The sequence below is a fragment of the Taurulus bubalis genome, assembly GCF_910589615.1.
Source record: "Taurulus bubalis genome assembly, chromosome: 9".
Lineage (NCBI taxonomy): Eukaryota > Metazoa > Chordata > Actinopteri > Perciformes > Cottidae > Taurulus > Taurulus bubalis.
The window spans coordinates 14,671,230-14,696,790 of record NC_136597.1 but is presented as its reverse complement, the minus strand read 5'-3'; the positions used below and the strand labels follow the sequence as shown (position 1 = coordinate 14,696,790).

The following is a 25,561-nucleotide window of genomic DNA, read 5'->3' as shown; positions in this document are numbered from 1 at the left end:
AACAGAGTTTTGTTCTTCATATTTAAAGCGATCCCTTGTCCTTTCAGCGCTGCCAGAGTTTCCTTTTTCTGACGATGCCCCTCAGTTTCAGTCAAAGCTCACAGACACGTTTGTTGGAAAGGTGACATTTAAAAAGCAAAGTCACAAGATATTTTAAGAGTGTGATATCTAGACAGACAACACCTTCAGCTACCGGTTGACATGTTGGAGACAAAAGAAAGAAGAAAAGTTGTCTTTCAGAAATGGCATCAAAACTACTCCATGTTCAGAAACACCGCAACTCAAGACTATGAATAGATTCTTGTTGATTTCCTTTTCCTTTGTTTTCCTTTTTCTCGACTCATGCAGTATATTCCTCTGTTTGTTTGTTTTTAGCAATGCTTTAATCTTACCATTCAAAGTGAGTCAGCTAGTGCTCCAGCATGTGTCTGTTGCTGCATGTGAGTGTGAGGCTTGTGTCTGGGCCTCAAGGTTTGTAGAGTAGCCGTCGACTCAGACGATGCTGCGGGAACCGCTGGAGTTGCGCCTACGGGTGAGAGGCAGGGTGTGGTGGAAGGGCATGGGTGAGTCAGGGGGACAGAACTGGTGGGGGTGGTTGTAAGGTGGAGGTGGAGGCGGCAGAGGAGGTTGAGGGCCATCCCCCTCTCTGACGTGCACAGGTGTGGACATGGCTGACTGGATGAGCTGATGGGTTGCCGGGCCTTGGCTGAGAAAGGCCTCCATCCGCCCTCGCCCACTCTGGTCCACAACAATCACCTTAACAATCTGCTGACATTGGATGAGTGTTTCTGGCCGGAGATCTCCAGGCTGGATGGAGCTGAGCAGGGCGGGTGGCGCAGCCAGGGCCAGAGGTGTCGACTCAATGCTGGGCTGGCTCAGTTGATAGGTCTGCAGCCTGTTGTGAATTGACACCTAGTTTAGGAACAGTCAGAGAACGCATGAGGAGTTACCAGCCTGAACGCAGCCTCTACGCAGCCCTCTGGTGTTTTACGCACATGGGCATGCAGGCATGCAGGTAGGTAGGTAGTGTGCAGAGCGAGCACATGCAAAATACACACACACTCCAAATATTTTTCTCTCAATCATGTTTTACACACACTGACCCAGAAAGTAAGAAGAGATTTTGGTGAGAGGTCGTGGCGGGAACATTTTGGATATTGTGTGTGTGTGTGTGTGTGTGTGTGTGTGTGTGTGTGTGTGTGTGTGTGTGTGTGTGTGTGTGTGTGTGTGTGTGTGTGTGTGTGTGTGTGTGCGAACATGGTGGCAGGATGTGAAGCTTAAATTCAGAAAGGAGTGTCAGGAGAGGAGAGAGGTGACACCGAGGGCGGGGTGTCTCCCTAACACACTTACTTACAAATCTAAAGGACTGACTGAGAAGTAGGAGAGAGGGGAAAGAATGGGCAAAGGAATAAAACTGAGAAATGCAAAAGAGGAAAACAGCCTCCTCTATCACTACGCTTCGTTAAAGAAAGGGGACACACACCCACCCACACACTCCACAGACTGATAACAGTATCAAGCTTGTCTTGCTTTGTAGATGGTATTCTAGGAGCCATCCAGGCTTATGGTGGCTCGCAAAGGCTTATATAGTAAGGCTGGCAAGCAGCAGCTGATGAAAGACAGGATGCTATATAGCAAGCAGAGTGGCTGCTGATCCACTCATAAGGCACAGAAACAGACTGTTTGTAGCACCACTACAGCAGACTCCTCTCAGCGGCCTTTCCATCCGTGGCTACACAGTGGAGATGGGCCTCAGGCGGAGCTCTTTTAAAAGCAAAGCATAAAGCAAACTTTCTTTTCTGGGTGAGGCGCAGTCCCTATCTAACTGCGCACGCACACACACACACACACACACACACACACACACACACACACACACACACACACACACACACACACACACACACACACACACACACACAAATACAAAACCACACCCACAGAGCAGGGCAAGCAGGCACTTACCTGAGGGAGACAGGAGTGGCTTTTGCACTTACCTCAACTGTGTTGTTGTTGCCGGTTTTATCGTACACATCCTGTTGGCCTGTAGGTGTAACAGGTCCATTTGTTAGTCAACAGGCAGATTTAAGCTTCATATATATATATAATGTTATAAACAGATAAATAGTTCCTTATGCAGGGGACTCATTTGTTTAAAGGAACAGTTCAGTATTTTGGGAATATGCTTAATTTATTTATTTCTGAGAGTGAGATGATATCACCTGGTTCTGTCTAAAGTAGAATACAATATCTAAAGCTAAAGGTTTGTTAAGAGTTTGGGAAACAAGTAGATCAACACCTCTCTCATGTCTGTCTAGTAAATATAGAGCTGGAGCTAGCATCCTAGCTTAGCATAAAGAAAAAAGTAAAGAGCTAGCCTGGCTCTGTCCAAAGGCTACAAAACTCATCTGCAAGCACCTCTAAAACTCAAAACATGTAGCTTAACATGTAGCTTGTCAGTTTTATCCATACAAATAAATCTGTGCACAAAGAGAAATGCAAAATCTAAAATTGAAGGTTTTGCAGGAACTAACTAACCTTGTATTAATACAAATGTGACCATTATAGAAATGTTATGCCCTCTGATCATCATCCACTCCTTTTTAACATTTATTTTTCAGTGTGGTGGGCTTCATGCGCTCGTCTTCCATTAAGTTGTCCTATTTTCTACATTGCCTTGAGTAGTGTATGCATTGTTATGAGTTATGTATGCAGTGTTTTGCATTTTATGCTGCACGAGCAAAACTAGCACCTGAGGGAGAGCCGTGTCCTGTGTGTGTGTCCACTTGCCCGCCATTGGTGTGTATGCCATGTGGCTGGATGCCTTGGTGCCTCTCCAATTCCCCTACAACCCAAAAAAAGAGATTGAAAGCAGCCATAAACAGTAGTATGTGTTTGTTTGTTTGTTTGCAGTGTGTGTTTGTTTGTATATGTTGAGGTGTGTGCTTCACTTACACTGTATGTGTATCTGCTCCATCTCGTTGACCTCTGTTATAGCCTCTCTGAGCTCCTCTGCAAACTTCCTGAGTTCTTCTCCACTCGGGGAGCAGAAACTCACCAGCTGCTTCTTCTCTGAGGTAAACGGGCTCAGCATCGTGATGCCATGGGCGTAGTCTGAAGAGAAACCCATCAATGTGTCAAAGGGAAAAAGAAAGCGCTTTTACCACAACGTTAACTGTAAAAAAAGGATGCATGATTTTCAAAACATGTCAGTATTGCAGCTTTTACTTCAGATCAATGACCAGATGTGTTTCTGTTGGCAGCAATTTTTTAAGATTGCAACTAAGGGTTTGCAGAAATATTAGAAACTATTTTGTACTGAAGATCAGTAGTTTTCTATTTTACTTTGTATGCAAATACATTTAGCCCTACCTTCATGAAGCGCCATCATCAGGTACATTTGTTATGTGTCCAACAATTGATTTAAGATTATTAGCACCACTAGCTGCTAGCCACCGGCTCAGTTGTCACCATGTTGAGAGCTGTGTGGAGGCAATCCCTGTCTTAATATGTATAGTAAATATATGCAGAGATGAACAATTCCAGTCAACCTTTTCTACTGAACAGGCTCTGGTTTTTAACAGATTTGTATTGTTTTTAAATTAAATTAGCTTTTAAACTGGCTACTTCGACTGGCTAGTCTCACATCTCAAGTTGGTAATCAGAGTGTAAACATTATTAAGCTGTGCATAGAAAAGGAAATCTTAGCTCAGAGATCCTCTGGCTAGACCAAAACATGACAGCTAGCTCAGCATTTTTCCAGCACGAGGGTGGAACTGTACTGAGAACAAACTGCAGCAGAGTGAAATAGCATCTCACATTCATTGCTGAAGAGGTGAAACTGCATTCCCAGAAGACCCATAGCTTTACAGAAGGTGTATGAGGCCGAGCTTTTCTTCTTGGGACACAGCTTCAGGATCTACCGTCGAGACACATGACACACACAACATGGCGGAATTAACAATATGTCTGATTATGTATGAACTAGCAATAAAATGTGGTTTCAGTTGCATAGAGTATTGTAGCGAGTCACTGAATAGAGGTTCCTCACCAGCAGCAGGTCATTGAAGAGGAAGACTTCTCTCTGGAGCTGGGACAGTTTCTGTTTATGAGGCTTGTTGGCGTCAGGTACCTCAAACAGACGACAGCAGCACACCAGACGTCTGTGGGGCACAGCGAGGATCTACAGAGGCCAAGTTAAAGAGATGGAGATGACAGATTGAGAGGACGGACTGCTGAAATAAAAATAATAATACATGGCACAAGAAAATAGGCGACAGTACAAACAGCTCGCCGAGGAAAGACTTGCACACAACAACAAATATCACTCACAGTTTTGAGGCCAAGGATAGACTGCTCCACGCGGCTCACATAGGTGACGTGGTCTTCGTTGGAGCGGAGCTCTCGTTGTTGGATCCTCTCATAAATGCCTGCCACCATCTCTCTGGGGATGTCAGCTCCATCATCCACACCTGAGGGAACAATAGTCCAGAAAAAGTAGCAGTGGTCACTATCAAGGTTAGAAGGAATCTGAAAGCCTCCCGCCGCCCTAGATGCTGTGGCTACGCCTTTCAAGCCTTCCATTTTTGCACAACGCATGCAGTTTACAGTGATAACGGTAATGGATATATAAAAACAACGGCTCCTTGACCTCAGACAGCCGCAATGATTTTATAAGCTGTAGCTACCTAGCTAATTATGCTAACTTAACTTAAAAAAATGCCATCTTTGACTGACTTTTAAATGATTCCAGCTGCCATGTTTGACAACATTCGTGGTGAGGTTAGTTTTACTTTTGGATTCTCGACAGACATTCACTCAGGATCCTGCAAAGTATTCTTCACCCATGGATGTGTTCACCCAGTGTTGGCAGACGGACAGTTAGCTCACCTGCCCACTCTGGCGGTTAACAGCTTGGGGTTCATTTCAGGTCCATCACTAAATTAGGGTTTTCATGCTGACTATCTTTCATTCAGTTTTTTCCATATTAGTGAAAATTATGATTTAAAATGCGCTGATTTTGGTCCCATGTACTTATTTGTTATAAGTGTATAATGCATAAATATTTTAATTGAACTTTTTTTTCAATAGCATCCATACTATGACCAATTCACTACAAAACGATGCCAAAACTATTACAATATACAGCATATTCAATTAACATGTATCTTATGAATGTTTGAATTATTCACAGATGTTAATTAAAAAAGTTAACTGTGCAGATGGGAAGATTAGTAGCAGCCACAGTCGAAGTTGATAGGGATCCAAATACACTTAATAATCATTGAATTTGAAACTGACTGTGTGGGCTTCTATATTTTTGTTATAGATGTAATTAGCTGTTTTTCATTGAGGGTTTTGCAGCTGCGAACATTTGCTTTTATGTCTGTATGTGTGTTGTCAGTTTGTCCTGGTAGCTGTGAAGCAGCACACAGACATCCTCACTGAAACCTTTTCAGATCACAAATTAAAACTCCATGAAAAACGATATTTCAAATGATTTTAAATGAAGTGCTTTTTTTCCTAACACTGAATGTGTTAAACTTCTCTTCTTTGAGTTCTGGTAGATATAAATGTAACCATTCAACCGCTGGAGAGAGACCTTGTTTAGAGCCTCAGGTGATGAGATGCCTCTGGAAACTCAAGCTCATATCATGAACATCTGATGCTAAGTGAGCCTCAATTAAATGGGTCAATGCCACAGTCTCTGGAGCAGAGCTCTGAGTTAACGATATCAGGAATCTCCTCCTGCACAGCTGATGGTTTTCTTGATGGTAGCTAGCGGAGGCAAGCACCCACCGCCGCTTTGAGTAATTTCACTTGAAGAGGCTGTCACTCAAAAGACTGATGGTAAGGTTGATAAGAGAGTGCTTGTTGTAAAACTTTTACTTTCTCTGTGATCTTTTTTGTCCTCCGTTTTCATTCTGGAATATTTCTTGCATGGATCTCCTCATGATCGCCAGTAAAATGTTTGAAATGTGCATGTGTTTATACATGTGGTTAGGTTACTATATATAACCCATGTTAAACTCTCTTCTCATAAAAACACTTAACATAAATGTTGAAACATGTCAGCCAGCCATTTTACCCCCCAACACTCCCTGAGATGACACATGCACACAGCCTCTAAATAAATACACACGTTATTTCTGTCAAACATGCTCATACATGTATTCGGACACACTAACCTCTTAGGTTGCGTATGAAGTCATCAAGGCCCATTTTGCGCTGGGGTTTGATGTTCGGTGAGTACATGTCAGTGTTGAGGAGGACCACAGCAAAGGCCAGGATGAAGATGGTGTCTGGGTTGTGAAACTGCTGCACCACATCAGGATTACACATACAGTACCTCTGGCTGTGGAGGGGAAATAGGACAACAGAGTTATATAGTGTGACACTTTTCTATCAAGTCTTGGTCTGAATTCTAGGCCACTCTACCACTATTATAGACCCCAAAAAGGAGATTTTGTAGGTGAGACACTGCAAGTACCAATCCCAGTAATTCAAATATCTTTCATATCCTGAGAGGTTTATTGCTTTTACTTGAATAACAGCATGTACTAGCTGACACGTTTTCTCGGGTGCAATAAAAAGAAATCAAATATGGCACAGAGTCAATAGGATTGCAAAGTATTTGCCAGCTTACCACACGGTTGGCGCATAATACAAAAAAGAAAAACATACGAACCACACTGAATATAATAATATCCATTGTACTGTTACAAATAATCACATAAACCAATCCAGCCAGATTATGTTATTCATAAGGATCCTATTAAGTATGTACATACAGACATGTACGGGCCAACTTTACAGCAACACAAAATCATATCAACAGAGTGAATATGTTAATACACTGAGCATCATGTTTTAGGAAAGTGGGATTTTACTGCAGCGCTAAAGTGAAATCACACACTCAGTTGGCTCTTAATCAAGTACACCTTGCTAAAACTAATGCACTCTAATACAGTAATACAATAAATCACACCTTCATGAAGCTTTTAATATTCATCTAATATGCTGTTAAATTGTATTAATACTTAAGAGGTGTTTCTAATATTTTTTCAATCCCATTTGAGGGCATACTGAAAATTAGCATCATCCCTTAACACCCCTGTATCTTCAGGCTCGCAGAGCCAATGTTTCAGAACTCAATGACGCTCTCCATGACTTTGTGCCCAACTGCACTCCCAAAATATCCCCTCAGCTCGAACAACAAAATCAGGGAGGGCATCGTTAAGAGAGACCGGTGCATATTGATGAGATTATAAAAAGCCGTTATTATGAAAAGTTGCTTATTCCTGCATTGAGATGGACATATTCCGACTGCTTTTATTAAGGCCGATGTCTCACCATACAAGCTGAAGCATTTTTTATTCTGACTAACTGACTCATAGACAGACTGACTGACTGTAACTTATATTCAGATGTGAGGGGCACTCTACCATGAAACCATGAGACTGACAGGAGACAGGAGTCATTTGACAAAATGCCACTGCCCTAGGTGGGGTAACGCTGCCCAGTCTGCATTGGAGCCAAATATGCCATATTTGGACTTCCTTTGCTCCATCACTGCCCACAGGCTTCACAAACTCCCCTCCTTCCCCCATAGCTCCCTCCCTATCTTTCATACTGTCACTTACACTTACACAGTGGGCCATTTTAGTTGTGGGAGGCTTTTATCTCTGCAGCCAGGCAGGATGCAGACATGGAGAGGGCTGCTCTGCTCCAGAGAACTATGTACTTGTCAGAGCGTATGCAAGCGAGAGGCCACATCTGAGACCTGCAACCAGAAAGCCTTTTCCCAGACCCCATACAAGATCTAAGACCAGAGTACTTGTTGGGCATCAATTGACTGCAGCCCAGTTCAGTGGCTGTTTGAGGGAGAATAGATCCTGCTTGGCACACACACTGCTACAGATGTAATATGCACACACATAGACACACAAAGGCACAAACGAGCCTCCCGATTTGACATCTTGATGTAATTCTGCAGCAAATTCATCAAAAACTGAAAGCAAGGCAAGATATACTGTGTGAGCGTCTATGTGATAGCTAATGGACATGTGCATGGATGTGTAGTGCATATGTGAGCAAACAGTTCGAGTGAATAAATAAAGCTTCGGTTAGGCCTATGCATGTGTGTGTTTGTTTGTGCTTCATTCACGCATTTTCATTTTCAAGCACGGATCTCCGTCTTATGTAACCATTTCAACACTAGCTCCAGATCTCTTATCTTCATATCTGCATATGAATGTTGCATGCCAGCTGGCACAAATACCGCTTCGTAAAAAATAACTACTCACGACAAGAGTACAACGCGCTTCAAACAGATGACATAACAAGTGTTACGTAACAGACATGGCATCGGATGTCTGGCTGTCCCGATAAAAACCCGCTCTTTTCTGACCTATACTCACAGTTCCCTGCTGCATAGAGTGTGGTCTCAGATCACTGATGAATTTGTAATCTGCACCCAGGGGCTTGGCACGTATGATTGAGTGAGTTGTGATTAACTGATGACCTCACTGGGTGTTCTGATTGGCCCTCAAATCAGAAGCAGAGAGGGGATGTGTCATAATTGCTCCTTTTGCTCTCTCTCCTCACCACTTTGTGACCATAGTAAGAACCCACTTTCCTTAATAGATAGGGCTGATGATCTATGTTTTACCATCAACCAAAACCAACAAATCCTTCTAACAAGTATTGCTTATGAATTTACAGCCTGCTATAGCAATTAAAACACATCAATGCCACACATCAAAAGCCACACATTTGTACTGAGTGACATGTGCCTTTATTATGATGAACATTATGATGGACCTGGAGTTTATTTTGACTCAATCCTACATACATCCTCTTGCTGTTAAAAATACTCACCAGAGCACGAAATGAGTATTAATCCGCGGCTGAAAATAGTCCTCAACATATGTGCTATTTATTTCTGTCAGAGTAATGTTTGATAAAAACTACAATGCCCAGCTGTTTAAGGACATAAAAAAATATATAAATTTGTGCCACACTAGACGGTGTCTCGCGTGAGGGCAATGTTGATCTGAGGGCCACTTTGGTCCTGGTTGAAATGTATTTACTACTGGATTGTTTAGACATTCATGTCCCCCTCAGGATGAATTGAATGACTTTGGTGATTCTCTGACTTTTTATTTAGTACCATAATCAGATCAAAATGCAAATTTGTCCAAAATCTGTCCTGACTGTATCTTAAATGGTTTAAGTCGTCAGTAGGAACCAATGGACTTGGCGCCAAGTACCACAGACAGGGAACGGCAGTAGGGAAGTACTGAGAAAAGGCCTAATATATAATATCAGCAGAGGGAGATTCAATGTATACGACATTGCAACCAATTACTCTGAAACAGAAAACAATGATGGCCATTTTTAGTCGTGGGGGCAATCTTTAAATGTTACCAGGACATCTCAAGGGCAGTGTCAGCCAGAAGATTAGGAGTCAATTGCAGCTCCTATTTTTCCGGTCACTTCTGTCTGTTTTTGCCTCAAAGACCTTTCAGTCAGAAGGTACAATTGCATCATTAAAACCCTGTTTCTGTCCAGGAGGTTGTTAGAGGCAAAACTGGACAGTCCACTAAAAGGTACAAAGGGAGTGTGCAAGCTGCAGTATGTCTCTCAAGGTCCTCTTAGTATTAAAATAAGTATTTTTCAGATGGCTCACTGGAGGGCAAGTCACAATGAGCAGAAAACCCGCTTAGGATAAAACCCCAAACATACCACTTTTACATAATTCAAGTGTGATTTTGGAAAATGGACACACAACTATAATGCAGAGAGCCTGAAGATTTGTCTAGAAAGTACCATCCAGGGGAGAAAGTTGTGAAATAGAGCATGTATTTTTGTTCCACTGATTGCCTACAGCTCAGATCAGCTCAGATTGGCTGACAATCAAACACTGGGTTAAGTCAAAGGTTACAGACAATCAGTCTAATTTGTTAATGATACACGGCTTTGGTTACATCAGAGCCTGCCACAGCAAGCTGGCAGAACCAGTTAAAGACGACACAGTCGTCCTATTAGTATGCCATTCCGGGTACGTGTGCTACCCTAAGGCTGCGAGATGAGATCAGAAAATACTTTTCTATTTTATTGCAAAATATGTGAGCTTGGTTACATGTGTTGCATAAGTGGCCAAAGGCAAACGTTCTTTTCATTTCAAAAGGTTCAGAGTGCCCTTACCAGCCCTGCGAAGTCATGTGATGGAGTGTTGTTGTTTTGAACTCTGTTAAAAAATGAAGCCAGAGCCTGTTAGTCAGTGAAGCCTGGTTGTAAGCGAGTTGACAGTCTCACCTAAAGGCTTCGATGAGTCTCTCCACTTTCTGTGCTTCTCCCTGAACACGAACGTGAGCCTGGAACTTTCTGAGGGCTTCGTCGAGCTCCATGCCGGAGAAATCCATCTCATCCACAACACAACTATTAGGTGACAGACAGAGAGAAAGGAGAGAGACATCGGATTTCGTTACAGTGTGTCACTGTAATCAGAAGGTGTGTGTGTGTGTGTGTGTGTGTGTGTGTGTGTGCATCACACTATGCATAACCAAGTGCTGATGGCAAATCTTCCTCTCACAGTCATACCTCCATTACAGAACCACTGACCTGGAAGACGCACATAGAGACAACATGTTTGCACACGCACACACTTTGTGCAAACATCAATAGGGAAGACAGGGTCTGATGATGGGAGATAAGAGGGAAGGAAAGAAAGGGATGAGAGGGCGAAATAATGAAATGCAAAGAGCAAGGGGGCAAAAGAGAGGTACATGAAAGGCTGAGGGCAGGCGGAAGCAATGGAAGGAGTGCGTGTGCATTTATGTGCACTTGCGTGTTTGTGTCCATGCACGTGTGTCTATGTGTCTGAGGGAAAGAAAGCGAGGATGTGTGTGTGTGTGTGTGTGTGTGTGTGTGTGTGTGTGTGTGTGTGTTCAGTGCAGTGACCTATTTCTACAGTCTCTGCAACAACCTCAGCAAAAAGCCTCTCTATCGTGGATCTCTGTCTACACTGGTTGGATTAAAAAGGGTGAGTGTGAAGGCATTAAGTAAATGCGTGTTTTCATGGATGTGCTGCATTTATGCATGCAAGTGCTGCATGACAAGTGTGTGTGTGCGTGTGTGTGTGTGTGTGTGTGTGTGTGTGTGTGTGTGTGTGTGTGTGTGTGTGTGTGTGTGTTTGTGAGTGTGTGTTTGTTATCACGTGTTTATGTCTGGTTAGGTTCCAACAGCTATTTCTATTTTAGGTATTTTAAAATACCTGAATCCATTAAAGTCAGAGTCAAAGTCTCTTATTTAATTTTTTATGTCCTCTCTTTTTTTAGTGGTAAAGACCAACATACAAAACATCCATTTAAAGTGAATTTATGACCCTGGAAGAGACTTAGATACAATTGAAAGCTCCATAACTGCTATTAAATGGACCTTGGGGTGGGATTTTTTTTTTATCTTAACTGCTGTTTCCAAGGTCCTAAAGAAATTTGATCAGTAACTTTAAAGTCAGCATGGATTATAAATCCTAGAGGTGCTCAGAATAATTTAAAGTTTGAACATCTCTAAAATAGTGGCAATAAAGCAAAGTATACTTGTTAATGAGGACCATGTCATGTGATGGAAACCTCAAGAACTATAAATTGAGATTTTGATGTCAAGTATGTGGCATCATTTAGTTCAGAAACAAATTCAGTTTCCCATTTTTAAATAAATAATCAATTATACAATAACTATACATGTACAAAAATAAAATAGATAAAGGTACAAAAATCAATGTTGAAATCAACTGCTAATGGCTTCTGTGTCTCTGGGGGAGCTTTCTAAAGTCTGAGAGAATAACCCTGATGATGTCATCACGGTCATCTCGGCATGGGTTTGGAAAATATGAAATGGTAAAAGAAAGCCTGCGTTTCAAACTAGAAGTGTGGAGTTTGAAAGAAGTGGACGTTTACTATTCAGGAAGAGTCAAACAAAGAGAGACTTTTGAGTTCTAACATTTGTTGGAGCTTGACCAGCAGGCAGCAAGAGTCAAAATATCTCTGTCTCTGCTGCTTTGACTTTGATCGTTTGAGCATAAAGTCCCCCAACTGGATGCAAGTACAATTATAAATCAAGAGTTCACTCCATGAATGGCTTCAAACTGATCGATAAAGTATAAGTGAGTAACTAATCAACATTAATAAATCCAGTAGTTACAAATAAGTCATCTCCATGAAAACTGAGGAAACTCCACTAAGGAAGTATGAGATAAAAAAAAACTGCTAGTAAATGGATCTTGAGTTAAGATTATTATTATAAAACCTGAATAGATGCAATAGGGAATTCAAAGGGATTTGAATTTGATGACAGGACTCATTACAGGAAACCCAACCAAGTATGTGTCTGTATGTGATGAGTACATGTACAAATAATCAGGACTCACTCAAGGACATCTCTGTTGAATTGCAGTTTGCTGTTCCCCAAGAACTCTCCAATCATCTGTCTGCTCAGGCCCTTCCTCTGGAGCAGGAAGTGAGCCACTCCAATGGCTGTGTCCGGGACGAAACCACGCGTGATGAGGAAGTGGATGCCTCTCTCTGGGTTCCTAACCGCAGATAGCCAACAACAGAAAAAGCATATAGTGTTAAGAGTTTAACAGCAAGTGTGCAATGTATTTGTGCGTTCAAGCAGATAGGTGTGTGAGAAATACAATGTGTAACACTGCATATAAGAGAAAGGGTGTGTGTGTGTGTGTGTGTGTGTGTGTGTGTGTGTGTGTGTGTGTGTGTGTGTGTGTGTGTGTGTGTGTGTGTGTGTGTGTGTGTTAGAGGAAGCAGAAAGAGACAGAAGAGTGCATTCAAGCGGAAGAGCTGTTAGCTCTGGACTTCTGGATCAGGCCCACTGTCACTGATGCACATGAGTTAATTTACTTTCATTTGTATTAACTAATAATACGTGCAGGCCAACCGTGGGCTCTATTTATAGACATTGAGAGGCTCACACATTGTCCATGACCTCCTTGACTGCCTCTCCTCTTCAACCGCATTTGCCCTATCTCTCTCTCTTTCACTCTTCATCCCTCGCCCTCCTCTCTAACTCGTTTTTCGTTGATCACAAGATGGCACTGAACACGCAGCTCCTCCCAAAAATCACAAACACTAATGAGCAACTGCTTAGAGCAGTTTTGCAGGGCTGTTGGAGATTTGTTAGACACAAACAATAATAAGTATACTGTGAACCCTGAGCCAGAGGGTGCAGAAATATTTTGCTGTGTGTGTGTGTGTGTGTGTGTGTGTGTGTGTGTGTGTGTGTGTGTGTGTGTGTGTGTGTGTGTGTGTGTGTGTGTGTGTGTGTGTGTGTTGCGGGCCCACTACTCACACATTGAAGAGGTTGAGTCCTATACGGTAGAGGCGTTTGCGGTGTGTGTCTGTGGATAGAGTTGGCGAGCGACAGGAGGCTGGATCCTGGCAGCGGTCCCTGGGCAGGGAGACGACCAGGGCCTGCAGGGCATCTGGGCTCGCCCCCCCAGGGATCTGCTGAGGATGAGTGTAGTGGTACTGCTGGTACTGGGTGTAAATCTGAGCAGGTTGCTGGTTCGACTGGGCTGAGGTGGAGATAGAGGTGGAGGTAGAAGTGGATGTGGACCCAAGTCTGTCTGAGCCACTTTCTCCCTCCATTCCTCCTCCTAGAGCTGGCATTGCTGAGCCCCTCCTGGATCCTAGATCAGCCATTTCCAGCTCCTCACTGGGTGGAGGTGCAGGAAACTCTGGCTCCTCTGCAAACTGGCCATCTCTGCCTCCGGCCATCCCGCTCACAGAAGTCGTCCTGCTGCCCGGGTCTCCCGCGCCCGCATTGCCCAAGGAGGTGGTGGTTGTGGTGGTGGCGGTGGAGATGGTGTAGGAGCTATTGCTGTCGATATGAACAGTGACATCCCTGAAGGCCATGAGCAGCGAGCTGGCACTCCGAGGCATACAAGCATTCTCAGCAGCTGCACGAAGGGCCCCGGGATCCATCAGTAGCCCCTTCCCGTCTCCACCTTCCGATAAGCTCCAACCACGAAGGGCGTCATCAATTGACTGGGCCAAGGAATGAAGCTGCAAATATGATCATAGAAAATATACACTTCAAAACCAATTTAAAAATGACCAAATGACTCACTTTGTCATTCCTATAGCAATCCTGCGAGCTTGCTTGGCTGAAAAACTATAATAAAAACATTATTGCTTGATTTATTTTTTGGGACCAGTCTGCATCTCTAATTCAACTTATGGCAGCTGAACCATCAAATAAAAACACTAACCTGGTCAGAGAAGCAGTCCTCCAGCTGTGTGAGTGTTTGTCCAGGATTTTGAGGTGGGCCTGGGGCAGGAGGATGACTAGCTGCTGGGGCAGATGCAGGAGAAGGGGGCAGAGAGGTGGAGCGACATGGGGGAGGAGGAGGAGTTTTGGAGCGCAAGGGAATCTGTCCTCCTCCAGGATGCAGACTGTAACTGTGTCTCTGGGCTGCGTTTCGGTTTCGGCCTGAAGGACTTGGATGGCGCAAGGAGATCCGGCGGGGCAGCTTGCTCTCCGACAGAGAGTTACGGATCTTCTGGAAGTTTTTGCTGAGCTGGTACTGACGGAAGGCCGTCTGGATACGACGGGCTGCCCGCCTCGCTATGAGATGGCCTCCATATTTCTGCTCCAACTCATCTATCTGGGGATAAGAGGAGAGAGTTATAGCGGGGGTGAGTTTAAATATCAAACATGTTTACAAGGCTCTAAAACTCACTGAAGACTCTGCAAGAGTGATTGCAAAGCACACATATCATGATGCCATTTTGTGCCCATGTCTACAAAAGATCAAACGAATTTGAGCATTGCCTGAGACATGAGTCAGCACACTCACACCTCTCTTCTTAGAAGTATCCTTCTTACTTATCTGTCCACTCTTTTAAAACCGCTAAGGGTTTATGGCATTAGACCCAAAGTAAACATCATCTATCATCATTCAACTGCTAATAATGGCTGAAGGGCCATGGGAAGGAGGATGGATGGGCTGTGACAAAGGTGATTTTGAGAAAATGAATAGAAAAGTAAACACCCGCACAAGCCTATTTCTGTTCCGTTTGTTGGCAGAGCAGCTCAGCCTAAAATCTCAGCTTCTTACAGAATTTTGCCCTCCTATATTTCCAGCAAAAGTGAGACGAAGGAGGGGGAGTCGGAGGCGAGGGAAGAAAAGACAGAGAGAGAGAGAAAAAGGAGGACAGCCACACATGTGCCAGTGTGTGTGCGTGTGTGTGTGTGTGTGTGTGTGTGTGTGTGTCTGCTCACACAAGCCTGTCCACAAAAAGTGCATGTGCACTCATGCACATACTGAGACACACATACACACTCACACAGCAGCAGCAGCAGCAGCAGCAATAGCAGTAGCAACAGCAGACCCTTCAGCAATTTGGTATGTGAAATAAAGGCATCTCCAGCCGCCAGAAGCAGTTATTAGCTGTTACCATGACAACCTAGCATCTTTTGCGTTGCTGTCGCTGTGACAGTGGAATTTCTGGTGTTCTTTTTCATGTCGACACAACAGACAGAAATAGATCTCAAAGGGAATCTATTTTGTCTCACAATGTCAAATGATCATCCTTCACACAGATCCTTATGTTAAAACAGGTCAAGGAGTCCGCATTCACTTGTGCTTACGGGCCACACACACACACACACACACACTTGAATCAAAGAAAATCATACCTGTTTGTTCTTATTCTCAAGGCTGATCTCGTACTCACTCGGTCCCTCTCTCTTGTTCCCCTCCACTTCCTGTCCTCCACCAGAGGATGTTCCATCCTCCAGGCTCAGCATCTGTCCACTGCTACGGAAATAGGAACAGAAAGCTATTAGTCCTCCCTCCTGACCTTCAAAACTCTGCCGTCATTGCAGTGGCAGGTCATCAGCCAAGCAGTGTTTGAGGAGGTTCATGCGGGGAGCAGCCGGCGCAGAGTGATGTGTGGCTGAGGTGGCTCGGGGCGAAGGTGACTGAGTTTATGTGTCCAGTGTTGTTTGGTCAAATTTGTGGCTCCAATGCAAGTTGCAGGAGTGAAATTATGGATATAAGATCGGAAAAACTATATTTTTTTGTCCAAGTTAACTTGTGCTGTGACCAAAATCATTCCCTCCTTCACTATTTCCGACACACTAAAACTAACCAGTTTAGTTTATAGTCGGACTGCAAGCATCAATGTCTTCATTGCCAAATACTCTGTAAAATATGTTCATCACAATTTCTCAGAGCCCAAGTTGAGATAACACAGAAAATAACAACATATTCCCAAATTTTGAGAAGCCAAAAAGAGTGAATATTTAGCATTTTTCCATTAGTAAATTACTTTAGCGATTAATCAATTATCAAAAAAATGTTAATGATTAATTTTCTATCAATTAACTGATCTAGTGGTTCCAACCTATTTCTGTGTGTGAGCCTAAAACAAAGCGATATCTCCTTGTGATCCCTCGTCACAGGTTTCACGTCTAAATTATCAGCAGTTCAGTCAAGGAGAGATTTTTTCTTCTCAGATTATTTCAATTAAATAATTAATTAATTCATTTGTTGATGCCCGTCTGAGTTGAAATGATGGAGAATTTCACAACAAAAAAAAAAATTGGAGAAAAAATTGGAGAAAACATACACAAATGTGTCATACTTTTGTTTTCTGTGTGATCTACTTTGTTGAACATGTAGGTCCAACTTGAGACTGGACCCCTTGAGGGAGATCATTTTTAAGGGCACTTTACACTCTCCCAACAAGCAATGCTTTGATGTCACAGAGATCTTTGTGAGGCATTGTCAGCTTCACACAGTCAAAATGGTGCGCTGCACAATTGGCAGATCCAAATGTGTTCAGCGCACTAACAACGTTTTCTACGGAAATCAGAGCGGATTTTGTGTAAGAGACTCCAGAAGCTGATGTGTTTCCATGGCAATGACATACTTTGGATGAACATTTCAGTGAAAGTTGTGATGAAAAGTAAAACTTTCTGAGTCTCCTACATAGAAATGGGATTACTATTTTTTTTTATATAACATTTTTTCTATATTCTGCTGAAAGGGTTACAGTATGAAAGCATATTCCTAATCAAGTAAAGTAACAGCATATAAGCATTCAAAAACATTGGAAGAAATGCAGGACAAACATGACTGGCAGAAAAAGAAGGAGAATAAATCAAACAAATTGAACTCATAAACAATCATTAATATAATATAGAAGCAACTGGAAGCAAAAGCAAAACAAATATACATTTGAATTCGGCCTGAATCTGTCTCAGAACTTAACAGAGGCTCAGTGCGTCCCAGCCTCTTCTTAATCCATGTCCACAGATGGAAACATTTTCTTTTTCATGACAGCATTATAAAAAATCTGTGGAAGCCATAGCTTACCTAAGCAAATTACTGCCATGACAAAGCAGAAAATCTAATTTTTACCCAAAGGTTGTTTTAGTAAAACTAAACAAAAAAAAGGTGTCTTGTGTCCAACATTTCTGGCATCAAACCACCTCTCAAAGATATAAAGCACCGCCATTCAGCACCTTTTATCCAGCCAAACTGGCCTGATGCAAGCATTGAGTATGATCACATCCTAAGAGGTTTTATAACAGTGTGCAATTATGAGTGTGAGTGTGCATGATGTTGTGTGCTTGTGCGGACTTTCTTCCACCCAGATAATGCTTACCGTTATAATTTTTTACACGAAAGGGACGAGTGCTAAACACGACTGGGGAGACTAAAAAGCCTGCTCATGGTTAAATAATGAGCTCATCACTAAAGCCCCTCTTTGTTTTCTTTGATTGCTGTTAAAGCAAATACTCTGCATTCCCCAACCAAAAGTCAGAGATAGGGCCAGAGAAGCTTGGTCATATCTTTAAATTAGATAAAGTTAGAGAAGGAATAGAGAGATAAAAAGGGGGAAGAGAGTGGAACCAGTGGCGGAGATAGAAACAGGGAGAGGGGAAGATATAATAATAATAATAATAATAATAATAATAATAATAATACATTCATTTTATATAGCGCTTTTCAAAATGCTCAAAGACGCTTATAGAGAGAGAGACTGTGTTGGTGTGTGCATGCTGGAGGCTGTCTCTATCAAAAACTCTATTAAAACGCTGCCATGCCCCTGCGAAGCATCAGAATACATTAGAGTACATTAGAATACATTAGAGGATTTAAAAGCAAGAGTTGAGCTATTAATGCATCTGGACAGCAAAAGCCTCCATAATGATATGGCATCTATTCTCTCTCTCTCTCTCTCTCTCTCTCTCTCTCTCTCTCTCTCTCACAGACACACACACACACACACACACACACACACATGGTCACATACATAGCAGCAACAAGCAAACCAAGCACACACTCCTGCTCTGCCTGCATGTGTGATGTCATGGTTGAAGAGAAATGAACATCTGTCAAATCACATCTCTCAAGGTCCTTCAGAGAATTATATTCCTGTACAGCCAGGCACGAAAAACACAAACAGGAGAGAAAAGGCTCAGTAGGTTAGACTAGAGGCGGATCTCGTGACATCTCTTGGGAGGTTTGCATGCTCTGATGGATTCAGTGGATGACAGTTAGGGTGTAGAGGTGGTGCGAGTTTGCAGCCATCAGGCACACACAACTTCATGTGATGATAATAATGAGCTACCGTGTTGCACGGCTCGTCTACATCTCATCATCTCAGGTGGGTGTCCACTGCTGCTGTGCCATTAGCTCATCCAATCAGGAATATGTGGGTGTAGATGATGATAGTTAAGTCATCAAATCAGAGAAAATAAGAGGGATTCCAGACAGACAGATGGTGATATTAATAAAAACAGAATGAGAGAGAGACTTGATAAGGAGGGATGAGACATACATAAACAGACAGATAAATAATGAGTTGTGATGCATACAGAAACAAACAACACAAGGTGGAAGATATAACAGCAGATGAAGAGACATAATAATGTTACTGGATGAAAGACTGGATTTAGAAGTACATAGGATTAAACCGTGGGAGAAATGCCAGAGGAAGGAGGGCAAAACATTCAATTCAGTCAATCATTGAGAAACATGACAAAATCAGCTTTTGAGCATTTTACAACTGAGCTTTGCTCATCCAACCATCACCAAGTGAAACGGCATGCCTTCACACACACCACGCATAAAACTAAATATGAACAAACTCATACAACAAACAGACAAGCTGCCCACACAGAGACGGCAAACAGGGCTACAGTAGATCCTCAAAGTTATATTCTCCAGTTACTATGGTAGTGGTAACCATTGCGTCATTACTGGGTTGCCATGGGCACTTTTGTAATGCCAATAACACTTCACCCCCCTCTATATCTCTCCCTATATGTGAATCACTATTGAGGCTGTAAGATCTATAGGCTTGTTTCAGTGCATTTAACTGGAACTCCAGGCATCCCACGTCCACAAATACCCCGATTCACACTTGCATACAGTTCTGTGCACGGACTAACGAGCATGATTCAAACCCTGAGTATGGACATTACTCAGTCCGATGACACACATGCATGCAGTGTGTATGTACAGTATACAGAAAGTTTTCAATGGCCGAAAGAGCATGCTGTTGGAGCAAAACCTGCAGAGACAAATCGTGGCCTAAAGGTGTCTGTGATTGGTGTGTGACTCTGTCTTACCTGGACGAGCCTATGGTGTCAGCCTCTGGGTGTTCAGGGGCGGGGCAGCAAAACTGATGCAGCACGGTCTCGCTCCTGAAGGGCAGACGAGAGAGGAGGATAGTTAAGCAAAGGGGGGAGGAAAGAGGAAAAGCAGACAGAATTGAAAGGACAGCACGTCATTCAGTTATTATCGGCTGTTGCTGGATATTTGCCTTGTTTCCATATTCCTCCTTATGTCGTTCTTAGTCCAACATCCCAAAAGACACTGAAAAGGCTCCCATTTTACTCTTCTGGATTATTTCCATGGATTCTGTTTACAATTTGGCACTGATCCCGTGGTAAATACCCTATGTAGGTCAATTCAAGGCTGAGGACGCTTAGATTGAGTGTGAGTATATGTGTGTATCCGGATGTGCTTGTCTATGTCTCCTCCTATCCAATTAATCAGATCTGTGGCGATTTAGCAGAATTCCCAATCTGGACAGATGGTTACTCCAGCAATGTTTCCTGCACTGTCTCTTCTTAAGTTTGCCTCTCTCATTTCTCCCTCATACATTTTAAATTTACATTCATATTTTAAGCATCTTGCTGGTGCTCTTATCGAGAGCAATTTAGTGTGAAAAAAAAGAAGAAAAAATATAGAAAGAAAACAAGACACATAATGTTTAAATTGTTCCATACATTGACCTTTTGGCCTTCTGTGCAGGACACCTTCCACCACCAGTGACATGAAAACAAGAATAATCATGACTTAAAAAGAAAGAAAGTTGTATAGTAGGTGTGGGTGTGAGTGTAGGTCACATTGGGTCATTTCACAATGAGCTGAAAGCATTTAGTTGACAGTGAATTTTATGTTATTCTGTCTACTGACCTGAGCTCAGCTCAGCATATTGTTTGTGACACAGACCCACAATGACAGGCAGTCAGAGTCTGTGCGAGGCTCGGGGTGACAGTCCAAGCTATAAAAAGCTACTTTTTCACGGCAAAATCCACAGACTTAAAGGGACGCTGATGTTTAAAAAAATATATACCTCTGATCAACACTCCTCACGGTTGGTTTCTATGAATAAAACTGCTCCATTTGTGCAACACCTCTCACATTTCACATTCAGACACACATAAAAACATACTGTGCATCCATGAATCATTTGTTCTCCATTTAGTGCTAGCACTGCTGTTGTGGTTCTTGAGCCTGGGCTTAGAACTTTAAGAACTTTTCCCAGGTGAGGTCTTGAGTGCAGTATCTGCCTTTTTTGACTTCATTTATTATAATGAATTATCCTTGCGAAATGTAGAGTACTTTAATCAAGCTTTTGCCTTTGTTTACCAGCTCACAGGGGTTAAAACAAATCTCTAAATAAACCCATTTCAATACTTTTTCAAATTTTTTAAAGGTTTGCCTTGTATGAGGTGAATTCATTTTGGTTATTAATGCATCTCTTTAATAAAATTCTCTTTATAATATAGGTACCAACTAATTGGACCTATAAATCAATGCAGCATGAATGTGCAGTTCAGCTTCTCTGTGTTGTAGGTTTTGGGGGTCAAAGTGTTATTGGGTGTGCACCTGGCTGACAGAGAAGGGAGATCAAACAATAAACTTTACATCAGAACGTAAAATCACTGAACTAGCAGAGCCAATTTATGTTCACCCTCACAATAAGAGCTGAATTATTTTTGCCAGCCTGATATGAACCCTGAGGAAGAGACCACGCTGAGCGTGTGCAAACACTCACACAACCACACTAACACACACACTTAACGGGTCAATCCATCTGTCGGAACGAGACACACACATTACGGCCATACAACTCCAACAACGCTTACAAAGAGAACAGGTGAATATTTCAACAGTACATGTCTCCTGCTGTCAGGCCATGTTCTCTCTCTCTCTCTCTCTCTCTCTCTCTCTCTCTTTCTCTCTCTCTCTCTCTCTCTCTCTTTCTCTCTCTGTCTTTCTCTCTGTGCCCCATCATCCCTCACACCATCCCGATCCTCTGTCCTGTTTTGTAAGAGTACTTTAAACACAATACTTTTTCATCTGCCAGTATCCAGTAGAGAGTGTAAGCAAGAGGAAGGTTGACATGAAACAAGATCAGCTCTATTTGGACTCAAAAGATTGCCGGTACATTGTATCCACCTTCCACTGTGCCACAGGATGCAACAGCGTGTCCCTCTCTTGTCCCACCTATCTATTTGTCTGCCAGCAAGATATAGATAAACTGAAGCGACAGCTACCCCAAATGCACCCTTTATATCATCTGGTTTGGTCTCTTGTTGTACCTGTCTCGCTCTATGGGTACTGAAACCCCTCCCTGTCCTATTCTCTCATCCCCCCCCCCTTTCTACCTCCTTCCCTTTCACTGGCCTACTCCAATGTCAGCCACAAGCTCCTTCCTCTAGACACCTCAAGGGCTCCATCAAAGACAACGACTGAACATGCATCCCTCTCTCTTTCTAGCTCTGTGCCTTTCTCTCTCCTGAGAATGGCTGATTACCGTTCGCTCCATGGGCTAAGTGGGGCAGATAGGAGGCTCAGCTGGAGAGAGACATAAAATGAGTAGAGAAGAGGATCCTGTCTCTCAACCCATAGGACTTAAACATAATGCACACTCACAGCCAACCATACGCAGCCCACAAGTTATGTATCTGCAGGGCCAAGAAAACTGGGCTAAGTTGGACAGCAATTCGGATAAATACAGATATAAGATGTGTAAAAGAAAGCAAGTGTGCACCTACACGTGCATTTACGCAGATATACAATCCATACACACACACACACACACACACACGCACGCGCATGCACGCACGCACGCACGCACACACACACACACACACACACACACACATGGTTTTGTAACATATACACTTGCTGACACACACAAGTCACTGGCAACAGGGAAAGATCTAACAGATCTGATCTCCAGTCAGCTGCAGAGAGGATGCAGCAGGCATTGACATGAAGGTGAATCCGTGGAAATGCAAGTGAAAGTCTGAGCTCCCCCTCACTTGCAAGCAAAACTACACATTAGGTGTTAAGCTATGGTCTTATCCAGAGCGACTTAAAATCAATGGACAGGTGAAGATGCAAGGTTGCATTTAAGGACACACAATCAGCAACTGCAGGAACAAGACGTCTATTTTACCCCTTGCCCATTATGCTGCATGATCAACTGGTGGATGGTTCTGCTGTGTTCTCCCTCCAGCTTTTATAATGATGACAATTGTTTTATGTCTTCCTCACCAGTTAAGCTAATTTCAATTAAGAACCAGTGGTGTTACACTGATTCCTGTCAAATAATAACAAATTTGCCGCAGGGTATGAGAGGGTAAACTCAGGTTCCAGGCAAAGTGAGAGCAACAGGCACACACAAACACACACCTCAAGAGCAGGAAATGTGATGTTTGGCAGGTGAATCATTCACTGTAGGATCAATATCAACAACTCTTTTTTTCCATAGGCATGTAGCCCCTTCTGCACTCCTATTCTCCTCTCAACTCCTCCTCTGTTCTGAGTTGCTCCCATCAGTGGGGGTGGAGTCCCAGAGAGACCAATCAGGACTCCTGCTGGGAAACAACTTATGAACTGAACATACACACACATGCACACAGAACTAGAAAAAGAGAGAAAGATGGGTTTTTTCTCATTAGATGATGTGCTGATGTACTATGAGGCTCTGGTGCCAAGCAGGGGGTGCTGGTGTGTGTGTGTGTGTGTGTGTGTGTGTGTGTGTGTGTGTGTGTGTGTGTGTGTGTGTGTGTGTGTGTGTGTGTGTGTGTGTGTGTGTGTGTGGTGCGCGTGTATGACTATGTGCACGTGTGCCTCATCTAACGCAGCAACATCAGAAGCCCAGAGGTCCCGTGAGAGTTCACAGATCCCGTGCAGTAATTAATAGAGAAACCAGCAGCACTGTGGACAGCCACTCGCGATGTCTCATCATCGCAAGTGAGGCTGCGCCTGTCTCAAGCTGGCAGTGACCGCTGTGCAGAGCCTATATGTTTCCAGCACACACACATACACACACACACACACACACACACACACACACACACACGCGAGAGCTCACAGACAGGCACATGTATAGGCCTACTACAGCTGTTTGTTATGTAATGATTCAGTATTCGTGATCCAGCGTCTCATTTAAATAATCCGCCTCTTCCTCTTCTGGCAGAGTCCTTGTATGTGTCCTCCGACACGTTCTGAAATTTGAAAATGTGCAAGCTCCTTCTTCATTAGCCTAATTAAACGCCTCTCAATCTGCAGGACACGCACGTGTGCGCGTGCACACTTGACGTTATACAGTTTTTAAAGGATGCTTCTCAAAAACTATGAGGGAAACAAGAGAGGCTAAGGAAATTGATTTATACTATAAGTCGATACTGGAGGGGATGTGATGTGAGATGTGTGCGGTTTTAAAAATATTACCATAGAAACCTACTGAAAAGCTTGCCATACAGCCTATATTCTCAATTGGACTATTTTAGGACTGCCACACACAAATGCATATAGCCATATTCTCTACTCACTCTGATTTCTTTGCCAGGGCCAGGGATTGACAAAGATGTGTGGGGGTCATCGGAACCACAGAGCGGCAGCTTTGGTAACTTCCGCCGTTTTCTGGGTCACTGTCAACTGGGGAAACCGTGGACAAGTCGGCCGGGACCAGCTGCATGTCCCCCGGGTCTATAGGTTCGAGAGGTGACGGCTGAACCCCCGGAGTCGCCTCGACTTCTACTGGTTCCGCTACATGGTCTGGCAGAGACCCCGCACTGGTCTTGAGCTGAGGTTCCTGAGGGTGGTGGTGTTGATGAAAGCAGCTGGGGTCGGTGTGATGGTGATAGTGGTGTTGGTAAGGATGCTGCTGTTGAACCCTGACGTCCCGCAAGTGCCTGTTCTCGCCGATGAGCTCGTCCACCCGTCGGTCCAGCTCCTCTATCCGGGAGCGCTGGGTCTGGATGAGACTCTGCTGGTTCTGGACGATGGTGGTGAGCTCCCGCAGGTACAGAATCGCCTGCACCGGATTTTCCAGCAGACTGGAGCTCATCATAATACCCAAGACAGGAGGAGGTGAAGAAAACAGAAGCTGGACTGACGGATGGAGGAAAGGAGATGTAAAATATCCGTGAGTGCGGATGAGAAGGTGAGATGTCCTTTCGTTCTCCTCTCCTTGATTCTGCTCGGCTGTGGATGAAGGTGGACCGACCGAGCTAGCCTCCGCTTCTCCGGTCGTTTCCCTCCCTCCCTCTCTCTCGCTCTCTTTCCTTCTCTCTCCCACTGCGCTGAGTGGTACTGATGAGAGGAGCCAGATCCAGATGTGACAGGAGAGAGGAGGGGATGAGAGGCGCTGGCAGGCGGATGCGTCATTACGCACATGCACGAGAAAGCTACAGAGCAAGCACGCACCCTACAGGCTGTTCAAGGAGGCTCAAATCTGAGCCACTCTCCTGTTCCTGGTGTAAGCACGTAAAATAGGAAAGTGCTTATGTTGTTTGTATCTACAGCATTGTAGTTAAGTGTGTACCATTATACTCGCCCATCCACATATATACCTACAGTTATATTTTACATAATGGATATCACCTGATCAGCAGATCTTTAGATCTCCTAATGTTTCTCGTTTAGCTTTGTTTACAGATGCAATTTACATACTATTTCATCGTTATCACTTTATATTAATCTAAAAAATAAAAGTGTGTTTACCGAGTCTGCTTGGCCTATACCGTTAAAGTTAGCCAAAAACTCTGATAACTCAAGTCGTTCAAGTGGTACGTGGAGTATTTCAGTCAGAATTCAGACATTTTTGAGTGAACATGAAGGCAACACTCTAACCGCGTAGTGGTCACGTGTCACATGTATGCGGAAGTACAGAACCGTTGCTTTCTGTCAGCAGTGGTCTCGGATGTTAGCACA

General features: G+C 43.4%; 1 protein-coding gene across 1 annotated transcript; it reads right to left on the bottom strand.

Annotated features, from left to right (window-relative positions):
* Positions 1 to 492: 492 nt before the first annotated feature.
* Positions 493 to 24,698, bottom strand: iqsec3b (IQ motif and Sec7 domain ArfGEF 3b; the record flags this gene model as incomplete). Its single annotated transcript, XM_079223246.1, has 15 exons — positions 493 to 912; positions 1,998 to 2,044; positions 2,753 to 2,845; positions 2,956 to 3,114; positions 3,820 to 3,919; positions 4,052 to 4,183; positions 4,333 to 4,472; positions 6,189 to 6,355; positions 10,321 to 10,443; positions 12,434 to 12,595; positions 13,369 to 14,084; positions 14,291 to 14,686; positions 15,721 to 15,838; positions 19,669 to 19,743; positions 24,178 to 24,698. The coding sequence occupies 15 exons, from the start codon at positions 24,696 to 24,698 to the stop codon at positions 493 to 495; spliced, it is 3,369 nt and encodes a 1,122-aa protein (XP_079079372.1).
* Between the last annotated feature and the right edge of the window lie 863 nt (positions 24,699 to 25,561).